At 42.2% G+C, this 23,294-nt stretch overlaps 1 protein-coding gene across 1 annotated transcript in view; it reads right to left on the bottom strand.

Moving 5' to 3' along the window:
* Positions 1 to 23,294, bottom strand: part of KL (klotho) — a 98,564-nt gene that overhangs the window by 5,726 nt on the left and 69,544 nt on the right. The window contains exons 3-4 of the mRNA XM_082244552.1: positions 17,593 to 17,861; positions 10,139 to 11,249 (exon numbers count right to left, since the gene is read on the bottom strand). Of these exons, the coding sequence (XP_082100678.1) occupies positions 10,139 to 11,249; positions 17,593 to 17,861 (1,380 nt within the window). The remainder of the gene's footprint in view (positions 1 to 10,138; positions 11,250 to 17,592; positions 17,862 to 23,294) is intronic.

The following is a 23,294-nucleotide window of genomic DNA, read 5'->3' as shown; positions in this document are numbered from 1 at the left end:
GTGGTGATGAGTGCTAAGATGGGGAAATTAGAAGAAGGGGGATTGGCCTGGGACTAGGGATTTGGGAAGGCTGGGGGAGGGGGGAGTGTACAAATTAGTGCTGGGATTTTTGCTGAAGGTGAAGTTTTTTTTTTGGGGGGGGGGGATTTTTTACTCTCCTTACCACTACACTGTCCCATGAATTCCATGCATTACACTCCTGTCCCCTGCATTCTTTGCATAACACTCCTACCCCTTGCATTCTGTGCATTACACTCCTGTTACCTGCATTTTGTGCATTACACACTCCTGTCCCCTGCATTCTGTACATTACACACTCCTGTCCCCTGCATTCTGTGCATTACACTCCTGTCCCCTGCATTCTGTGCATTACACTCCTGTTCCCTGCTTTCTGTGCATTACACTATTGTTCCCTGCTTTCTGTGCATTGCACTCCTGTTCCCTGCTTTCTGTGCATTAAACTCCTGTTCCCTGCATTTTGTGCATTACACACTCCTGTCCCCTGCATTCTGTGCATTACACTCCTGTTCCCTGCATTCTGTTCATTACACTCCTGTTCCCTACATTCTGTGCATTACACACTCCTGCTCCCTGCATTATGTGCATTACACACACCTGCCCCCTGCATTCTGTACATTACACTCCTGCCCCCTGCATTCTGTGCATTACACTCTGCCACCTGCATTCTGTGCATTGCACTCTGCCCCTTGCATTCTGGGCATTACAATCCTGTCCCTGCTTTCTGTGCATTACACCCCTGTCCCCTGCATTCTGTGCATTACACTCCTGTTCCCTGCATTCTGTTCATTACACTCCTGTTCCCTACATTCTGTGCATTACACACTCCTGCTCCCTGCATTATGTGCATTACACACACCTGCCCCCTGCATTCTGTACATTACACCCCTGCCCCTTGCATTCTGTGCATTACACTCTGCCCCCTGCATTCTGGGCATTACAATCCTGTCCCTGCTTTCTGTGCATTACACCCCTGTCCCCTGCATTCTGGGCATTACACTCTGCCCCCTGCATTCTGGGCATTACAATCCTGTCCCTGCTTTCTGTGCATTACACCCCTGTCCCCTGCATTCTGGGCATTGCACCCCTGTCCCCTGCATTCTGTGCGTAACATTTCTGTCCCCTGCATTCTGTGTTGGGAGGTATGCATTACCTAAAGTTGCGCCCTCTCTCCTATTGGGCTAAGCTTGGAAGTTTTAGTTTGCCTCACCTGCCAGCTTTCCCATAGCCAGTGAGGAGAAACAGGGAATGTATAACTCTGCCCCCTTATTACACACTGCTGTTTAGTGGCAGTTCAGCACAGCTCAAATTTTTAATGCTGTGTAATGTCATTCACGCTCCGCTCCATCACATTACGGGTACAATATGAAGGAGGTACCAGCAAGGCTGTAGATAGTGGGGATGGGGGATGGGGCACCAAAATGCACCTTTGCCTGCATAGACAAAAATCCTTGCACCGGCCCTGAACACAACGCATCTCAAAGCTAAAAAATGCATGCATAAAAGTGCTTGCGTTGAGTCATGAATTTGTCCTTGTATGTATCAGACATATGAAGGTTGACTTGAATATTCCTTTTCAGCCTCACGCTGTATGATGTGTTGTACTTTCTCTATTTGCTGCTATTTACATCTAATCTAAAATTCCCAGACCCCCCTCATTTTCCTGCTACTGACCTCAATTATGTAAATTATTTTACTCACACTGACACCAATAATGGGGTTTATTTTATCTCACTGACACTAACACTAGTACTAATATTACTCTAACTGACACTAATGAAGTTCGTCCTTTTTTTTCCCAAGCTTCATTTATTTTTTTATGATACGCCTAGTCACATATGAAAATCTAACATCACAAAATTCTCATTTGGCTTCATAAGCAAAAAATAAATAAAAAATAAATTTGAGCCAGTTTTTCATTAAATTTTATATTCGTGCATAGACCTTTGCATCCCTTCACCTTCAACCATAAGGCTACATTCACACCTGAGCGTAGCGGTTTCGCGCGTTTTTACCGCGATTTTACCGCGATTTTTACCGTGATTTACCGCGATTTTTAGGCTGCATTCACACTTGAGTGTAGCGTTTTTTACCGCGATTTTACCGCGATTTTTACCGCGATTTTTTCAGGCGTTTTTCATTGACATCTATTAAAAACGCTGGTAATCAGCCCAAAAAGAAGCTCATGTACTTTTTTCAGCTACAGGCGTTTTGCAAAACGCTCAGATGTGAACAGGGGCCATTTAAATTAATGGGGTTTTACTTGTTGGGCGTTTTGGAAGCTTTTCTTTTGAGCGTTTTTGGAGCTGAAAACGTCCAGGTGTGAATGGAGCCTTACCGCGATTTACAGGCATTTTTACAGGCGTTTTTTGTGCAGGCGTTTTTAGATTGAATAGAAACCAATGGAAAAGGCCTGTAATCTGCCCAAAAAGAAGCTCATGTACTTTTTTGAGCGTTGGGCGTTTTGCTCACAGCGTCAAAACGCTCAGATGTGAACAGGGGCCATTGAAATGAATAGGATTTGTCTTGTTGGGCGTTTTGAGAGCTGATCCTAGAGCAGAAAAACTCCCCCAAAAACGCCCCAAAACGCCTAGATGTGAACGGAGCCTATAATAAATAGTAAAAATAAATAAATAAAAACAAAATAGAAAAAAGAGGGGGGGGGAAAAAAGGGAAAAAAGCAGTATATAAAAACATTTAAATAAGCAAAAAAAAGACAAAGGGGAAAAACGTTCCTCTTTTTATTCCCACTTTCTCTTTGGTGTACCCTGAGGCTTTTTATGTTAAACATAGCAACCTAGGGGACGGGTGCAAAATACAAACCATATGCCATGAAGCCACTCTCACTTTATTGGCAACACCCACTTTTTTGGCCATGCCCCCTTGTGCTCACACTCCCCTTTTTTTTTTCTTTTTTTTGCTTCGGAAATATGTATCCTTCTTAAAAAATTACAAATATTAACCACTATGGAGTAGTAAAAGGCAGAGCACAAAGCAAAATAAAAGTTGTGTCCAATGTAAAGCAGATAGCAGCATGCATTATTCTTTATAAATGTAGACCTTTGTCTTTTCCCACTATCCAGAAATAAGGGGTAAACATTTTGTTTTATCAGTAAATATAGTATAGCTCAGGGGTATGTCACACATGGAAAGTTTTACGGTGCGGTCCAGACAATGGTGTCTATGATCTTTTGAAACAGTATCAAGGCCATGGGACGCACTGAGATCGCAGACCTCATCGCATGGGACGCACTGAGATCGCAGACCTCATCGCATGGGACGCACTGAGATTGCAGAGTGTGACCATGGGGGGACATTTAATAAAACTGGTGAACACAGATTCTAGTGCAGATGTGCATAGCAACCAGTTAGCGCCTAGGTTTTATTGTCAAAGCTTAATTGAGCAAGCTAAAGTTAGAAAATGATTGATTAATTTGCTAAGCTGCACCAGATTCTGTGTGCACCAGTTTTAGTAAATCTACCCCATAAATCTGCGGTATGCATAAAAAGGCTAATGACAGAGGGTCTTCAGTACCAATGTGTTCTTACCAAGACCTGGATTTACTTCTGCTCACCCACCAGTCTGCATTACTCCTTCCCTGAAAGTCTAAATCTGATGAGTAGCAATAAGGAGATAACTTATGTTTTAGTAAGAACATAATGATACTGTCCAACACTTGATAAAATGTACAACAAGAAGCAGTCTTGAGCAGTTTGGATCACACTGTTTTTTAAATAGAAATAGCTTCTACTGCTTCTAACCAATTCAGAATTTTAGAACTACCCAAAGAGTTTCACATGAAAGAACTACAGGGGCTGCCACTGATGACCTTCTTCTCAAAATTCTAGTTGTGTGACTGTTGTGCTGACACTTTAGTTTCAATGCATTGTGAGTTACTCATTTTTACCTGCATTATTGCTCTGAGCCGCTTATTCACCATTTAAATATATTGTAAATGAGGGTATATAGTCGACAGGGCAATTAGATCAACATCCCAAATAAGCATTAAAAAGAGACTAAAGCGGGACTTTAAATGACTACAATACAGTGACAATCCGTAGTAGAATATGAATAAACAAGAAAATATTTAAAAATCTCAAGTATAAATTTTATTAACAAAGATTGTTAAAAACAGGTTATGGCTGGTGCAAAATAATGCCAACATAATGCAGATCATGTAAATGTATACAGTTCTACATATTCCAAAAATACCATGATGAAGACACTGTGGCAAAAGATTTACCGAAAACACCCAACGCATTTTAGAAGTTCATTCTTTCATCAGGGGAGTGTACATTGGTAGAACAGACCACTTATATTGTCAGCAAATAGAGCTTTTCTGCATCAGCAAATATTAAAAGACAGTCAGTGATATCCATCCCACTGCCAGGGAAGCAAAAAGTGGCACAGTGATATGTCATACCCCATAGGAAGTCCAACAGGACCTGCTAGGTTGCACACCAAAGGATGGGAACGTAAGTGTCAACAATATGGTTGAGTCGGTAAATCACTAGTTGCAACCAGTGGGAGGGGGGGGGGGGATCGTATGGCCTCTCCCATCCCTCCGGTCCATGGGAGAGGCTGTGCGGACCCCCCCACTGCGTTCAACTAGTGATTTACCTATTAGGCCATATCGTTGACACTTATGTTCCCCTCCTTTGGTGTGCAACTTAGGAGGTCCTGTTGGACTTCTTATGTGATATGACATATCACTGTGACACTTTTTGCTTCCCTGGCAGTGGGATGGATATCGCTGATTGTCTTTTAATCTTGTCTGATGTATAAAAGCTCTAATTACTGACAACAGAAAAGTAGTTTGTTCTACTAATGTACACACACCTGAGGAAAGAATGAACTTGTAAAACGTGTTGGGTGTTTTCGTTCATGCTTTGCCACTGTGTCTTCATCGTGTTTTTTTTGGAATATGTAGAACTGTATACATTTACATGATTCGTATCCTGTTGGCATTATTCTGCACCAGCCATAACCTGTTTTTAACAATCTTTGTTAACCTCCCTGGCGGTATGATTCTTTTGGATTTTAGGTGCTGAAAGCGGTACCATTATTTTGCATGTAATTCTTGTGAATGAGGAGCCCAAACCAACTGTATACATTTATTATCTATCTATCTATCTATCTATCTATCTATCTATCTATCTATCTATCTATCTATCTATCTATCTATCTATCTATCTATCTATCTATCTATCTATAAAATAAATGTATACAGTTGGTTTGGGGTGCTCATTCACAAGAATTACGTATATATATATATATATATATATATATATATATATATATATATATATATATATATATATATATATATAGTTACATAGTTAGTGAGGTTGAAAAAAGACATCAGTCCATCCAGTTCAACCTATGATGTGTGTGTGTGTTTGCCTTTAACCGTACATTGTATATCCCTGTATGTTGTGGTCTCTAAGGTGCCCATCTAATAGTTTTTTGAAACTATCAATGCTCCCTGCTGAAACGACTGCTTGTGGAAGAGAATTCCACACCCTTACCGCTCTTACAGTGAAGAACCCCTTATGCATTTTAAGGTTAAACTGCCTTTCCTCTAGTTTTAGTGAGATAGTTACATAGTTAGTGAGGTTGAAATATATACCTATATATATATCTATATATATATATATATATAGATATATATATATATACATATATAAATACAGACCAGACCAAAAGTTTGGACACACCTTCTCATTCAAAGAGTTTTCTTTATTTTCATGACTATCTTCAAGAGGTAGTCACCTGAAATGGTTTTCACTTCACAGGTGTGCCCTGTCAGGTTTAATAAGTGTGATTTCTTGCCTTATAAATGGGGTTGGGACCATCAGTTGTGTTGTGCAGAAGTCAGTTGGATACACAGCTGATAGTCCTACTGAATAGACTGTTAGAATTTGTATTATGGCAAGAAAAAAGCAGCTAAGTACAGGAAAACGAGTGGCCATCATTACTTTAAGAAATGAAGGTCAGTCAGTCCGAAAAATTGGGAAAACTTGGAAAGTGTCCCCAAGTGCAGTCACAAAAACCATCAAGCGCTACAAAGAAACTGGCTCACATGTGGACCACCCCAGGAAAGGAAGACCAAGAGTCACCTCTGCTGCGGAGGATAAGTTCATCTGAGTCACCAGCCTCAGAAATGGCAGGTTAACAGCAGCTCAGATTAAAGACCAGGTCAATGGCACACGGAGTTCTAGCAGCAGACACATCTCTAGAACAACTGTTAAGAGGAGACTGTGTGAATCTGGCCTTCATGGTAGAATATCTGCTAGGAAACCACTGCTAAAGAAAGGCAACAAGCAGAAGAGACTTGTTTGGGCTAAAGAACACAAGGAATGGACATTAGACCAGTGGAAATCTGTGCTTTGGTCTGATGAGTCCAAATTTGAGATCTTTGGTTCCAACCAACGTGTCTTTGTGTGATGCAGAAAAGGTGAACGGATGGACTCTACATGCCTGGTTCCCACTGTGAAGCATGGAGGAGGAGGTGTGATGGTGTGGGGGTGCTTTGCTGGTGACACTGTTGGGGATTTATTCAAAATTGAAGGCATACTGAACCAGCATGGCTACTACAGCATCTTGCAGCGGCATGCTATTCCATCCGGTTTGCGTTTAGTTGGACCATCATTTATTTTTCAACAGGACAATGACCCCAAACACACCTCCAGGCTGTGTAAGGGCTATTTGACCAAGAAGGAGAGTGATGGAGTGCTGCGCCAGATGACCTGGCCTCCACAGTCACCGGAACTGAACCCAATCGAGATGGTTTGGGGTGAGCTGGACCGCAGAGTGAAGGCAAAAGGGCCAACAAGTGCTAATCCTCTCTGGGAACTCCTTCAAGACTGTTGGAAGACCATTTCGGGTGACTACCTCTTGAAGTGTGACTCTACAATTTTCATAGTCATGAAAATAAAGAAAACTCTTTGAATGAGAAGGTGTGTCCAAACTTTTGGTCTGTACTATATATATATATATATATATATATATATATATATATATATACATAAAACGTACAGTAAAACTGCAGGAAAGGGGGGCAATGTAATGTGAATTTATTTTATTTTGAATAGTATCAGTGTGTTTGGTGTGTTTTTACATTTGAATTTGCCGCCGGTTCACCCCCTCCTGCGAACGTCACTTCGCAAGGAGACGGAAGCTGGGGCACAGAGACGATCGGGAGGAAGATCCGCCGCGAGGCACCGCTGGGGCACATCGCTGGATCCCGGTGACAAGGTAAGTAACCCAGCTTACAGGATCCAGCGATGCTTCTGGCGGTACCCCGAGTGTGGCTCGGAGTTACCGCTTTTGGCTCTGAAATTTAACCCGAGCCACGCTCGGGAATACCGCTAAGAAGGTTAATAAAAGTTATACTTGAGGGTTTTAAATATTTTCTTGTTAATTCATATATTACTACAGATTGTTACTGTGTTGTAGGCCTTTAAAGTCCTGCTAGGTGTGATCTCCTTCGCTTTTAACTCAAAATTTAAAGGCAGGAAGGTCAGCATGACAGCCAGGTAGTTGCCATTTCCTGCAACTGTGTGAATGCAAATTTTACATTCTACAACTTTTTACATTCAGTTTTTGGTTTTACCTTTTAAGGCCTCATTAATATAGTGCTGCATGTAGTAGACCCGTAGTTTATCTTCTAAGTGACCATCGTCAATCCCATTTGCTAGGATATATATTGGAACATCTCCATATTTGGATTTTACTCAGTTTAAGGTTTTCCTCAATCCCCATGGAACCACAGCAATATTGGTTTGGGGTGCTCATTCACAAGAATTACGTATATATATATATATATATATATATATATATATATATATATATATATATATATATAGTTACATAGTTAGTGAGGTTGAAAAAAGACATCAGTCCATCCAGTTCAACCTATGATGTGTGTGTGTGTTTGCCTTTAACCGTACATTGTATATCCCTGTATGTTGTGGTCTCTAAGGTGCCCATCTAATAGTTTTTTGAAACTATCAATGCTCCCTGCTGAAACGACTGCTTGTGGAAGAGAATTCCACACCCTTACCGCTCTTACAGTGAAGAACCCCTTATGCATTTTAAGGTTAAACTGCCTTTCCTCTAGTTTTAGTGAGATAGTTACATAGTTAGTGAGGTTGAAATATATACGTATATATATATCTATATATATATATATATATAGATATATATATATACATATATAAATACAGACCAGACCAAAAGTTTGGACACACCTTCTCATTCAAAGAGTTTTCTTTATTTTCATGACTATCTTCAAGAGGTAGTCACCTGAAATGGTTTTCACTTCACAGGTGTGCCCTGTCAGGTTTAATAAGTGTGATTTCTTGCCTTATAAATGGGGTTGGGACCATCAGTTGTGTTGTGCAGAAGTCAGTTGGATACACAGCTGATAGTCCTACTGAATAGACTGTTAGAATTTGTATTATGGCAAGAAAAAAGCAGCTAAGTACAGGAAAACGAGTGGCCATCATTACTTTAAGAAATGAAGGTCAGTCAGTCCGAAAAATTGGGAAAACTTGGAAAGTGTCCCCAAGTGCAGTCACAAAAACCATCAAGCGCTACAAAGAAACTGGCTCACATGTGGACCACCCCAGGAAAGGAAGACCAAGAGTCACCTCTGCTGCGGAGGATAAGTTCATCTGAGTCACCAGCCTCAGAAATGGCAGGTTAACAGCAGCTCAGATTAAAGACCAGGTCAATGGCACACGGAGTTCTAGCAGCAGACACATCTCTAGAACAACTGTTAAGAGGAGACTGTGTGAATCTGGCCTTCATGGTAGAATATCTGCTAGGAAACCACTGCTAAAGAAAGGCAACAAGCAGAAGAGACTTGTTTGGGCTAAAGAACACAAGGAATGGACATTAGACCAGTGGAAATCTGTGCTTTGGTCTGATGAGTCCAAATTTGAGATCTTTGGTTCCAACCAACGTGTCTTTGTGTGATGCAGAAAAGGTGAACGGATGGACTCTACATGCCTGGTTCCCACTGTGAAGCATGGAGGAGGAGGTGTGATGGTGTGGGGGTGCTTTGCTGGTGACACTGTTGGGGATTTATTCAAAATTGAAGGCATACTGAACCAGCATGGCTACTACAGCATCTTGCAGCGGCATGCTATTCCATCCGGTTTGCGTTTAGTTGGACCATCATTTATTTTTCAACAGGACAATGACCCCAAACACACCTCCAGGCTGTGTAAGGGCTATTTGACCAAGAAGGAGAGTGATGGAGTGCTGCGCCAGATGACCTGGCCTCCACAGTCACCGGAACTGAACCCAATCGAGATGGTTTGGGGTGAGCTGGACCGCAGAGTGAAGGCAAAAGGGCCAACAAGTGCTAATCCTCTCTGGGAACTCCTTCAAGACTGTTGGAAGACCATTTCGGGTGACTACCTCTTGAAGTGTGACTCTACAATTTTCATAGTCATGAAAATAAAGAAAACTCTTTGAATGAGAAGGTGTGTCCAAACTTTTGGTCTGTACTATATATATACATAAAACGTACAGTAAAACTGCAGGAAAGGGGGGCAATGTAATGTGAATTTATTTTATTTTGAATAGTATCAGTGTGTTTGGTGTGTTTTTACATTTGAATTTGCCGCCGGTTCACCCCCTCCTGCGAATGTCACTTCGCAAGGAGACGGAAGCTGGGGCACAGAGACGATCGGGAGGAAGATCCGCCGCGAGGCACCGCTGGGGCACATCGCTGGATCCCGGTGACAAGGTAAGTAACCCAGCTTACAGGATCCAGCGATGCTTCTGGCGGTACCCCGAGTGTGGCTTGGAGTTACCGCTTTTGGCTCTGAAATTTAACCCCGAGCCACGCTCGGGAATACCGCTAAGAAGGTTAATAAAAGTTATACTTGAGGGTTTTAAATATTTTCTTGTTAATTCATATATTACTACAGATTGTTACTGTGTTGTAGGCCTTTAAAGTCCTGCTAGGTGTGATCTCCTTCGCTTTTAACTCAAAATTTAAAGGCAGGAAGGTCAGCATGACAGCCAGGTAGTTGCCATTTCCTGCAACTGTGTGAATGCAAATTTTACATTCTACAACTTTTTACATTCAGTTTTTGGTTTTACCTTTTAAGGCCTCATTAATATAGTGCTGCATGTAGTAGACCCGTAGTTTATCTTCTAAGTGACCATCGTCAATCCCATTTGCTAGGATATATATTGGAACATCTCCATATTTGGATTTTACCCAGTTTAAGGTTTTCCTCAATCCCCATGGAACCACAGCAATATTGTGTGCTGACTGCAGGAAGGTTCTATCCATAATAAATTGCACTTCCAGAGCATGGTCATATCTCGCTAGGTCCTCCACCTCCCAATGCACAAGCTCTGTTGTATAATGAGTCAAAGCAAAGAAGTCAAATGTCCCTCTGATCATATGTTTCTCTTCTTTTGTAAAAGTGGGTAAGTGAAAATCAAAGACATTATGGTTGTTTTTTTGGCTGTACCATTCACGCATGACTTTGGGGTAATCCCCACTGAGAAATATTGGCTCTGCTAGTCGACCAATCTCAAACTCTAAAACCCTCTCGCTGGTGTTATTGTCATTCTTAGAAAATGGAGAAGCTGGTTCCACCCAGTCTGCGTGAAGAGCAATTGAGATGATCCCTTTCTGTGATTTTCTGAATTCTCTGTCATATAAATGCCACACCAATGCATGGGCCTTCAGGAGGTTGTGCCCAGCCCTTGAGGTGAGATTTCTCACGGGGGGCTCATGCATGGTTATCCACATGCTTACATATTTTCCAAGTTCTTTAAAGCAGAGTCTGGCATACTCCAGGAAGGCTTGGACAGTGGTTAAATTCTCCCACCCTCCCATTTTATATAACGCAAAAGGAATTCCTTGGTGTTCAGCCATAGACTGCCATAAAGCAACTACTGGTGTAATATTGACCCGGACAAGTTCACTGAGGAAACAACGGTAGTAGTGTAGAACGGTGTGGTTAACTTGAGAAACATTCTCTTTAGAAACGACTGAGGTCCATTCCAAGGCAAAATAGAAGTGGGAGATGTGCGTTGAGCGTAGCATGGATATCTGAAGCCTAATAGATGCATAGTCAGCACAATGGATTTTTCTTTTAGGAAGTTTGAGGCCGTCCACTTTTGTGAGACCCTTTGTCCTATACATGTCCCATATGTAGACACTTGGGTCATTAAACTGAGATGGCATCGTGTCAATCTAGCAATGGAGAGAAATAAAAAGCATTGGTAAAATTCAGTAAATCCTCATTACAAAATCCTGCCTAAAGTTGCTTTAGGGGTTTATATACACTGAAACATGCAAGATATCTTTCACTGTATGATGCCTCATTGCTAGTGTGGGAAGGGGAGTGTCCGCATTGCTTGCAAATGACTGCAAAGGTTGGAAAGCATTGTCAAAATTCATCATTCATTTTTCTGGTACACTAGGCTGTACTCATGGGTAGTAAGAATAAGCACAAAATTCACTGAACAGCGAATGAACACGATAGAACTGCGTATGATGTCAGTTAAACCCCCTACTAACCTTTAAAGTAGAGTATAGGCAAAAAATTTTTTTCATTTTGGATAGAGCAAGGTAGGGTTATAATAACCCCTGTCAGAATTTTTTTTTTCGCCATCTGTGTCCCATTGCAGAGATTTCCCTTCACTTCCTGTCCCATGACCAAACAGGGAGTGAGAGGAAATCCCTGAAAATTAGGGTAATTCCTTGGGGACCCCCAGGTCACCAGAACGTGTGTCCCCATTGGTGGATTTCCCCTCTATTACTTTTCTGGGGACAACTGAAAATGTGGGGGTTTTTTTACTTTCACTGTCAATGATAATGGTAAACAGGACAAATAAAGAGAGTGAATCTTCTTAATGGGGGCACAGACAGCAATAAAAACTTACAGGTGTTCTAATCTGTCTCTACTCTATCCAAAACTAAAACAAAAGTTTATACTTTAACCACTTAAGCCCCGGAGGATTTTCCTGCTAAACGACCAGGGGGTATTTTGCGATTCGGCACTGCGTGACTTTAACGGACAATTGCGCGGTCGTGCCACGCTGTACCTAAACGAATTTGACGTCCTTTTTTTCCCACAAACAGAGCTTTCTTTTGGTGGTATTTGATCACCCGTGCGATTTTTACTTTTTGCGCTATAAACAAAAAAAGAGCGTACATTTTGCAAAAATAACAATATTTTTCACATTTTTTTATATGAAATTCCCCAAAAAAAAAATGTAAAAATCAAAATTTTTTAACATTTTCGGCCAATTTGTTTTATGCTACCTATGTTTGGTAAAAAAAAATCGCAAAAAGCGTATTTTGATTGGTTTGCGCAAAAGTTATCGCGTTTATTAACAAAGGGAAAGATTTTTGTCATTTTTGTTGTTTTTTTTTTTAACGTGTAATGACGGCGATCTGCAATTTTTTTTGCGGTACTGCGACATTGCGGCGGACAGATCGGACCCTTGACTGACATTTTTGACACTTTTGGGGTTACCAGTGACATTTCTACAGTAATCAGTGCTATACATATGCACTGTTACTGTAAAAATACACTGGTAGTGAAGGGGTTAACTTTATTTGGGAGGGAGGAGCTGTGTGTATCCCTAGGGGCGTGCTTTCTACTGTGATTGGCTGTGGCTTGAGCTGTAAGGACACTGATCAACGGATCTACATAGTAGATCCGTGTGATCAGTGTCTTTACAGCGAGGAGAATGACAGGTGGCTTGTTTACACAAGCTGCCTGACATTCTCCCTCTCCCCCGACGATCGCCGAGTGACCGGCGGACATCGGGTCCGCTGGTCACACGCGCGGGGGGTCCGTGACCGCGCGGGAGCGGGAGCGCGCCTCCGCGGGCGCACGCTCGCTCCCCAGAGCCTCACAGGCGAGCGACGTAGACCTACGTCACTCTGCCTGTGAGGGGCTGACTGCCGCAGTAAATATACTGTGAGCAGTCGGCAAGCGGTTAAGCTTACCCTAATGAGCCCTAATTAACTCCGTCCTCTCCTTTTCCCCAAAGCTTTTCTCTTTCTAATGATTTTTGGTTTATTTGTAGATTTCTATTATTATTAAACATTATTAAATTTTCATTTTTTTTTTTTTTTTTTTTATAAAAGAAACGGCTTTTGTGTTTTTATTAGGGTTATATCATTACTGATACCAGTATCAGTATCCGTGCTGATACTGAGCATTTGCACGAGTACTTGTGCTCATGCAAATGCTCCAATACCTAAAACCGATACCTTTGCGGTGCGAATGAACCCATACAAAACGAATGGGCTCAAATCACATTGCAAAGAATCGCATGTGATTTAAACAGGAATGCGGTGCGATTCCTGTCCAAATCACATACGGTATTCCGCAGTGCTCCTGTGTGAACCCATGCTTGTCATAGTGACTTCAGCCTGGGTTCACACTGGAGCAGTGCAGGAAAACGTATGCAACCTGAACAGTTATCGTACTGTATTCCAAATCACTACATGTTCAAATCACATGTGATTCTTTGCAGAGCGATTTGAGCCCATTCATTTTGTATGGTTTCAATGCATATCGCAAAGTTATCGGTATTTGTGAGTACTTGAGTACAAGTATCGGTATTCATACTTGCCAGTGAAACACAGGTATCGGTGCATCCCTAGTTTTTATTGTTTTGCTTTGTTTGTTACTTTTTTTTAGTATTGCATGAAAACAGCACATATTAAAAAAAAAAAACAATATTTTATTTGTAAATAACTTTGCAATGCTTTAGACCCGGTTCACACTACTGCGTGTGCCGGGTTCGCATGTCATGTCGGAGCGCACTGCTCCGACATGACATGCGATCGGCTGTGCGGTGCGAGTTTAGCCATACAGTTTGTATGGCTAAATTCGCACCGCACCCGCAGCAAAGACGCACAGGAGGCATTTTTGCTGCCGCATCAGGATCGCATCGCACAGCGGTTCACACTTGTGCGATCCGATCCTGTGCGAACTGCACGATCGCACTGCGATATGCGATCAAACTGGGGGTGTCGTTAAGATTACATTGACACCCCCAGCGGATCGCATATGGCAGTGTGAACTGCCGGGGGTGCGTGTGCGATGCGGGAACAGGCTGCGAATTCGCAGCCTTCCCGCATCGCAATAGTGTGAACCGAGCCTTATAGCAGGATCATATTTGAGTGCCATTTTACATAGAACAAATTATAGAATAAAATGTTTACTTTTTACTTACCATAAGGGCTCTTTCACACGGCCGCTCCGCTTGTCCGCAAATCATCCTATTTTTTTGCGGATGATTTGCGGACATAATGTAAGTCAATGGCATTGCGGATGTCAGCGGAATTCCATCCGCTGACATCCGATTTTCTTCCTTTCAGTTCTGTTCCGTTTTTTGGAACGGAACAGAACCCTATTTTTTCATCCGTGTAAAAAACGGAAAGGAAGGAAAATCGGATGTCAGCGGTGTCATCCACTGACATCCGCAATGCCCATAGACTTACATTATGTCCGCATATCATCCGCAAAGGATGGGATGATGTGCGGACACACGGAGTGGATGACACAAGTGTCATCCGCTCCGTGAAAAAAAAAAAAGTCCCGCAGCGGAGAAGAACAGCGGAGCGGCCGTCTGAAAGAGCCCTAAGACAATTTTTTTAAACCTCCCTGGCGGTTAACCTCTACCAGGATCCAGCGATCTTCCTAGCGGTACCCCGAGTGTGGCTCGGGGTTACCGCTTTTGGCTCTAAAATCTAACCCAGAGTCACGCTCGGGAATACCGTTAGGAAGGTTAACACTGATCAAAGTTGAACATTATTTTTTTCTTAATTTTGTTACAATTTTTCGTCTATGGATTGCTTAAAGAAATAAATTCTTTTAAATGAAAGCCTTATTTGTCTTGAAATGATATATGTATTACTTTGTTATCTTAAGTAATGGCGAAGTCTTAGCCAAATAAACAGACCCATAGCAGAAATGAAAAAACTGCCCTGGTCCATAGGGAAATGGCTGACAAAACTTTCCTAGAACACAATGGATTAACTAAAGAGACAGCACAGCAGTAGTTGGTTGGTTTTCTGTCAATAAAGCTTTGGACTGAACTGTTGGGTAGAGGATCAGTCACTGCTAAGGAGTCTGTTATTTGTTCATTTAAAATTCAGCTTGAGCTATTGAATCCTTTAAACATCAAGCTTTACAACAAAGAGGGACCCTGGAAAATGTGCAAAAGGAGCCTAAAGCTCCCCCTGCTGTCTCAAAAGAAGAAATTATTTATAGGAAATATTTTATATTAACCATAAAGAGTTTAATTTTGGATTCTAGCTATATTAAATAAAGAAATTAGGTCTAAAACCCTATACATTACTTTTAAGAACAGGATTGACCTTTGTTCATTCTAGTACTGTGTGCATGTACCTTAAAATCCTCTCAAATCATTGAATTGACTTAGTATACAGAAGCAAGAATCTGTATCTCTGTACAGTTAGCAAACCTGACGGCACAGAGATTAAATGTTCCTAATCAGTAACATTTCTGAAGAAGTAAACCCACTATACCACTATTTTTAACATCTTTTTTCTTGATAATCTAATTCAACTATTAATACTTTACTATTACTATAGTTTTTCTTTCCTACTATGAAAACATTTTAATACATTACCTGGTATTGGAAAATAGTTTTGTTTTTTTTTATTGTTAAAGGCCCTTTTAATGGCAGGGCAGTTGCTGGTTGGGACATAAACAATCATAGATCAGCTTACATGTATTTATAACATTTTCATGGTTTAGTCGTCTTCCATAACACAAAATATAACATATGTAGCCAAATAAATAGCATTTCAGAACAAAAAGTGGCATTTTTTGAACTGGGTAAGCACTTTGATCAAATTGAAAATAGTACTAACAGGTAAAGCATTTGACAAGGCAGCAAGATGCCAGGTGACCTCCAACCCCATTTTCTGAAGAATCATACACAAACTAATGAAAGTAAAAATAAAAGCAAAACTTTTTTTAATTTCGGACAAAGTAAGGGAGAATTATGACCCCTGTCAGGCTATTTGTCATCCGGTTCCAATCTGGGAGATTTCCCTTCACTTCCTGTCACATAGCTAAAATCAGAATGAGAGAAGTGAGGGAATATCTGGTTGTCACCAGGGTCACCAGAACTAGTGTCCCCATTGGAAGATTTCCTCTCTATTACTGTTCTGGTGACAGACCAAAATTCTTTTATTTATTTTTTTACTTTTGATAACTTTTACTGGGCACCCCTACCCCCTTCCTTCCCAGGCCGATTTTTAGCTTTAAGCACTGCTACGCTTTGAATGACAATTGCACGGTCATACAGCACTGTACCCAAATAAAATGTTTTACTATTTTTTCACACAAATAGACTTTTCTGATGGTCTTATTTAATCACGACTAAGGTTTTTTATTTTTTTCTAAAGTAACAAAAAACGACCAAAAAATTTAAAGAAAAAAATTTTTTTTTTCATGGTTTGTTATAAAATTTTGCAAACAGGTAATTTTATTTATTCACTGATGTGCACTGATAGGCACTGATGGGCACTGATAGGTGGCACTGATGATGATGCACTGATGGGCACTGATGATGTAGCACTGGTGGGCACTGATGAGGAGACACTGATGAGGCTGCACTCATAGGTAGCACTGATGGGCACTGAGAGGTGACACTGTTGACACTGATAGACGGCACTGATGGGCACTGATGAGGAGACACTGATGAGGCTGCACTGATAGGTAGCACTGATGGGCACTGATAGGTGGCACTGATGGGCACTGATAGGTGACACTGATTGACACTGATAGGCGGCACTGATGGGCACTGGTAGGCGGCACTGATAGGCAGCACTGATTGGTGACACTGATGATGAGGCACTGATGGGCACTAATTGGCTGCATTGATGGGCACTGATAGGTGGCACTAGTGGGCCCTGATTGGCAGCACTGGTGGGCAATAATAGGTGGTACTGATGGGCACTGATAGGTGGGCACTGATAGGTGGCACAAATTGGAACTGATAAGAAGCACTGGCGGGCACTGATCGGGATCGATGCCCCTGTAACAGAAGCCGGTTACCGGCTTTCAGCTATTCTCCTCATGCTGATCGTTAGGAGAAAAAAAGATGATAACCGGATTCTGTTTACTTCCGTGACCAGCTGTCATTGGCTGATAGCTGATCACGTGGTCTCGAAGGATTCGACGATCACAGAGCGTGCCGCTAGCGCGCTGCAGGGGGCGCACGAGCAGCGCAATCACAGAAGGAGGTCTATTGACGCCCTCCCCGCACTGGAAGACATCTTTTGGCTATAGCACAGGCAGAAAGTGGTTAAAAAGGATAAACAGAATGGGGTGAATCTCCCAAACAGGCACTGACAGCAATAAAAACCTGACAGGTGTTCCTGTCCACTCTCCACTCTATCCAAAACTATAAAAAGTGTTGATTTAGTTATATTTTAAAGTAAGCAAAACAAAAGACAAATATAAATTGATAACAAATCTGTGCAATTCTAATAATTGTGTGATTATATTGGTTTGATGTAAAAAGAAATGACTTACGTTTATTCTGCATGCAGTTATTCCCCATGCAAAATTGCAGGGAAAGGTTCCTTGGATTGGCTGATATTCTGGTTGTGAAGGAAATCCATTGTTCTTAATAAGCTGCTGATAAAACCAGGCAGAGGATTTAGGTTGTAGCTTTTTGTTGTGACTTCTAAAGTCCACATAGAACAATCCACGTCGAATCATGTACCCTCTGTGCCACTCAAATCCATCCATAAGAGCCCAGGCTGTGTAGCCAATGACATTTACTCCATCTGTCCTAATGGCTGGAAGAAAAATATGGAGAAAGGGAAAAAACAACCTTCTTAGAGCGTTCTCTTGGCAAAATAATAAATACTGACAATTTTACTTTTTAAGACGCACATTCAGTGTAAAAATACATAATTATTATTTATGTACCTACAACATAAATGGTATTACAAGTTTTTTCATGTGAAAATATTTTCAGATATTTTCATGTTTTCAACTAAAATAGCTATGGTCAGGAGTTTCCACTCTTCATTCGAGCCAATTAGTACTAGGGAGACTGCCTCCATGGGATTGTTATGTTTTTCTTTACATCCCTATGCGAGTACTGAGTGCTTCTAGAACAATGGGGTGCATTAGATGCATAGAAAGCTCGGAGTGTGAGACTGGAAACCACACTCCAAAAGTTCACAATTGGATACCAATTATGTCTCTACAAGTGGAAAGCTTTATTAAACACCTGTATATAATCCAACCCTATTTGGGGCCTTAGCTATTTGTGACCCGAGCAGGGTGCTAGCTTGATAAAATTGCACCAACAGCTTCCACTCATGGAGCTATGTGTTATATATGGACTGTACACTTTGCAAGTGCATTTGCACTCTGCAAGGGCATTTGCTCCAGAGTATAATAAATGAGGTGGAACTTTACTTTCCAAAGAATAACCAAGCACATGCAAGGAAACAGCATTTTTGCTTGTACATGATTGGATGATGTAAGTTAGAAGAGCTTCCCCTCATTTACTAAGCTCTGGAGCAAATGCCCTTGCAGAGTGTCACTGCACTTGCAAATTGCACAGTCTATTTACCTTTAGTAAATCAACCCCAATATATGCAGACAAATCTTTCCTCCTTAACTCTCTGCTCTAGACATGGAAGCTTGTCAAAGTGTATATATAGACATAAAGTTTTTTTGTTTGTTTTTGGATAGAGAAAGAAAGGGTTAAATCGTCAGGTAAACTTTTTTTGTTATCTGTGTCCCACTGGAGAGTTTTCCCTTCACTTCCTGTCCTGGAGAAATAACAAGAAGCTTTCCCTAAACCCCCTTAGCGGTAACCCCGAGCGTGACTCGGGTGGTTTTTTCATGCTAGGATCGGTATCCCCGAGTCACGGGGAGAAGGTTCCTTACCTTCTCCTGGCGATCCAGCGATGATCTCCCATTGCTGTGATCGCCGCAGAGTTCCCTGCCGCGCCGTCCGTCGCGCTGATGACTTCCTGGTTCCGTTCCCTGCAGCAGCAATGGTGCATGGGAGCAGAACTGGGAGGGAAATTCAAATGTTGCACAAACACAAACACATAAAAAGGAGGTGATACTGTGTAATCTGAGAGGATTACACTGTATCACCTTAGTATCAGACACAGTGCCCTTTCAGTGCCCCTTGCCATTGTCATTTGTGACAAATAAAACCCTTTGAAAATGGCATCAAAAAAGCTTTTGGATCAGCTGAGCGACTGCGACAGCGGCAGCGACACGTAGGTGTTCGCAGAACAGAGCGACAGTTAGTCATCGGGAGATTTGTCATCTGATTCTGACACTGATCCAGAAAGTGACCACGCCGATGATCCCGCACCTGACCTAAGCGATGTGCGCACTTGGTGCCCTCTAAACAGCGATGCGGACCAGGCAGCGCCCCCGAGATTTCGATTTACTGGATCTCCTGGGATGAAGGTTGATGTGGAGAGAGACAACCCTCTGGCGTACCTGAAATTATTTCTTACTGAGGAGGTAATTCTAAAAATCGTCACAGAAACCAACCGCTACCATGAGCAGCAATCCGCTACACTGCGTGCCAGATTTTCCAGATCCAGAAAATTGGAAACGGTCACTAAAGAGGACATCTGGAAGTTTCTGGGACTCATCATCCTTCAGGGGTGGTGGGGAAACCACTCCAGAAATGGTATTGGACCACCAATAAGATACTGGCCACTCAATTTTTTGGCACCGTGATGTCCGAATACCGTTTTTCACTCATCATGAAGAATTTACACTTCGCCAACAACGAAGAGTTTGATGAGGCCACGCATCCTGCGCCCAAACTCAAAAAAATCTGGGAGGTGTGCCAAATGATTGTCACCAACTTCCAGTGGACCTACGTGCCAGAAAGGGATGTCAGTGTGGACGAAAGTCTGATGGCCTACAAGGGACGCCTGAGCTGGATACAGTTTATTGCATCCAAAAGAGCGCGGTTTGGCATCAAATTTTATATGCACTGTGAATCATCCACCGGATATATCTGGAATGCAGTCATTTACACCGGTAAAGGTACCAAGTTCAATCCTAGGTACAGCGGCTATGGGATGGCCACATCATCTGTCCTTTCACTGCTGGACCCACTGCTGAACCAGGGATATTGCGTGACAACGGACAATTTTTACACCTCTCCGGAACTTTATGAGGTTTTGCTCCTAAACAAAACTGATGGGTATGGTACCGTTAGGTCAAACCGGCGTGACATGCCATCGATGTTTAGCAGGAAAAAACTAAAAAAAGAGATGGTTGCCTTTCAAAAGGGTAAAATGATGGCAATGCGGTGGCGAGACAAAAAGGACGTGTGTCTCATGAGCACCGTGCACAGCACCTCCACTGCCATGGTCTGCACAAAACACGGAACAGATGTGCTGAAGCCACAAGTCGTGATCGACTATAATCACACAATGGGAGGTGTCGACCGAGCCGATCAGGCTATGACATTTTACCTGGCGATGCGGAAACAACAGAAGAAGTATTCGAAAAAGATTTTCAGGCATCTCCTTGAACAATGCCTTTGGAACACCTATATCCTTTATAAAGCAAACACTAACATACCTCTTGTTCATCCTGACTTTATCTGGAAGGTGGCTGAGCAGATTTTTGTCAACCACCCGACGCCATCAGTATCTGCTAACAGACCCGGACGACGCGCTGTTGCAATCCAGAACGCCTGGCAGGTCGTCATTTTGTAGAATTCGTCCTGCCAACCGCAAGAAAGTTAGCGCCTACCAGGATGTGCGTCGTTTGCTGTTCCAAGAAGGATGGCAATGGAAAAAAAGTCTGAAAGGAAACAAGGTACTATTGTCCTGATTGCAAAGTCGGACTTTGTCTAGTTCCATGCTTCGAACTGTTTCACACTCAGGATGTGTATTGAATTTCTTTGTTTGACAAATTTCATTACTTTTTCATTGCATTATTGAATAAAATTATATTATTGATTAGATTATAATTCATGCGTTTGTGTTTCAAATTTATCACATCTGGGATGTCTATTAGAGTCTTGTTTTGGTCAGGTTTAAGTAAGTAATTACTAAGAATTGTAGGCCTACAATACATAACGCCAAATTTCCATGCAAAAAATTGTACCGCTTTTGGTACATAATTCCTGACATAATCATACCGCCAGGGAGGTTAAGTGAGGGAAAGTCTCATCTTAGAAAGCTGTCACCAGGACATATGTCCCCATTGGATGGTTCACCCTCACTCTGGTGACAAGTGATGGGAATAACGGCTTTAGAAGTACACGGCGTTACTACTGGCGTTACATTTTACAGTAACTAGTAATCAAATGGATTACTTTTTCCCCAGTAGTAACGCCGTTACCATAACTGTCAATAAAAATACGGCGTTACCCGGCATTACCCGCTGGATAAGTGGAAGCTTTGGCTACTTACATAACGTCCCTGTGCTGTACTCTATGTACTGCGCTGAGCCAATCACGGCAAGCAGGGTATTCTATTAATGTATACAAAGCCTGCTCGGATTGGCAAAGGTTGTATAAGCCCGCCTCTCTCACTCAGCCAATCCGAGCAGGCTTTGTATACATTAATATAATACACTGCTTGCCGTGGTTGGCTTGCCGGATTCCCCTCACATTGGATGCATCGCTCAGTCTGACTCCTCCTGGATCTTTCCTCCAATGCTGGTACCGACCATATCAAGGGAACTTCCTTCTAGTGCCCATCCCAGAGACCGCCGACTACTTCACCGTCCAGGACGATGGCAGTGATGGGGGCTGGGGGTGTGGGCAAGACCGGTGAGTACCTACCTACCAAGATCACCCATCACTGGGTAACCAGCTTGAAGCTGAAGTCCTCATGATTTAGTGGGGGTAGTGGAATGTACATAGGGTTTATTGCCCTTTTACTATGTGAGTGTGGAGTAGCTCCCCTATAGGATTTAAAGGGATGTGGGGTTATAGAGTAGAGAGCAAGATGTGGGAGTTGGAATGGAGTACTTTTCTCTTCTGGGATATCCATCTTAATGCTGAGGTCCTCATGATTTAGGGGAGTGTAGTGGAATGTTGAGGGGGTTTAAAGCCCTTTTACCCTGTGTACCCCTCTGTGGGTGTGGAGTAGCTCCCCTAAAGGATCTAAAGTGATGGGAGGTGAGTGGAGAGCAAGATATATCAGTTGGACCTGCATGGGTTTCCACTCTTGGCACAGCAACATTAAAATAGTGTAGATTACTGTACAATGTTTTATAATAATAATTGCTTCTATTTAGTGTCCATTTCATTCATTTAACATGTTTAATATTGGGGGCATCCAAGTCATTTGTCATATTTCATTATTTTTTTTAAAGTAATGCAATAGTTACTTTCTCTGGTAATTAGTTACTTTTTTACTTATGTAACTGGGTTACTAAATTAAAATAAAAGAATGACTTTCCTGAGCAGTGATACAGAAAAAAAAAGGATTCTAACCTCCTGATTCCTAGGTTCTGCCTTTACATACACTTTGAAGCCAAACTCCAGGTTTCTTATGACTTTAAATAGTTTGTTTGCACCAAGCTGCTTCAAAAAAATGAGATGCTTCACTAAGAGATGCAATAATATACTAAGGGGGGTGCTAAACTCAATTTTTTAGTGCTAAGTGACCAAGTAATATGAGAATTGATTATAAAACCACTATTAACCACTTGTCGACCAGGCCAGCGCAATTTTACTGTGGCAGGTCGGCTCTATTACGCGAAATAACGTACCTGTACATCATTTCGTGTAATAGCCAGTGGGGGCGTGTGCACGCGCTAATTGGCTAGAGAGGGAGCCAATCAGCGGGTCTGGCGGACGGGATGTCTGCCGGCCACCCGGGATCTCTCCCCATAGAGACAGAATGGCGGTCTGCCTATGTAAACAAGGTGTAATGTTCTGGTACCTTTGGGTACCCTAATTACTCTTTCATAAGTGTATGCGCCCCACCATTCTCTTTTGGTAAGGTGCGCATACACCTTTAAGACTGATGCTGTCATCACTGAGCGCCGGACTGGATGGCTATTTAGATCGCCGGCTCTCACTCACATGTGTTCGTTCAAACTGCTTTGTGCCTTGATGCTAACCTGTCTTGAAGCTCTCATGCTTGAAAGCATACCTCACTGTCGGAACCACGCTGCGCTGATCCCTGTATCCCGCTACCGGATCATCCGCTCTTGCCGAACCTCTCCTCTGCTACATTGCTATTAGTGATAAGTACCCCACAGGGGAA

The sequence above is a fragment of the Pelophylax lessonae genome (genome assembly GCF_965119305.1).
Source record: "Pelophylax lessonae genome assembly, chromosome: 2".
In the NCBI taxonomy this organism is placed as follows: Eukaryota; Metazoa; Chordata; class Amphibia; order Anura; family Ranidae; genus Pelophylax; species Pelophylax lessonae.
Note: the sequence above shows the minus strand (reverse complement) of the source record. Positions and strands in the feature narration are given on the sequence as shown.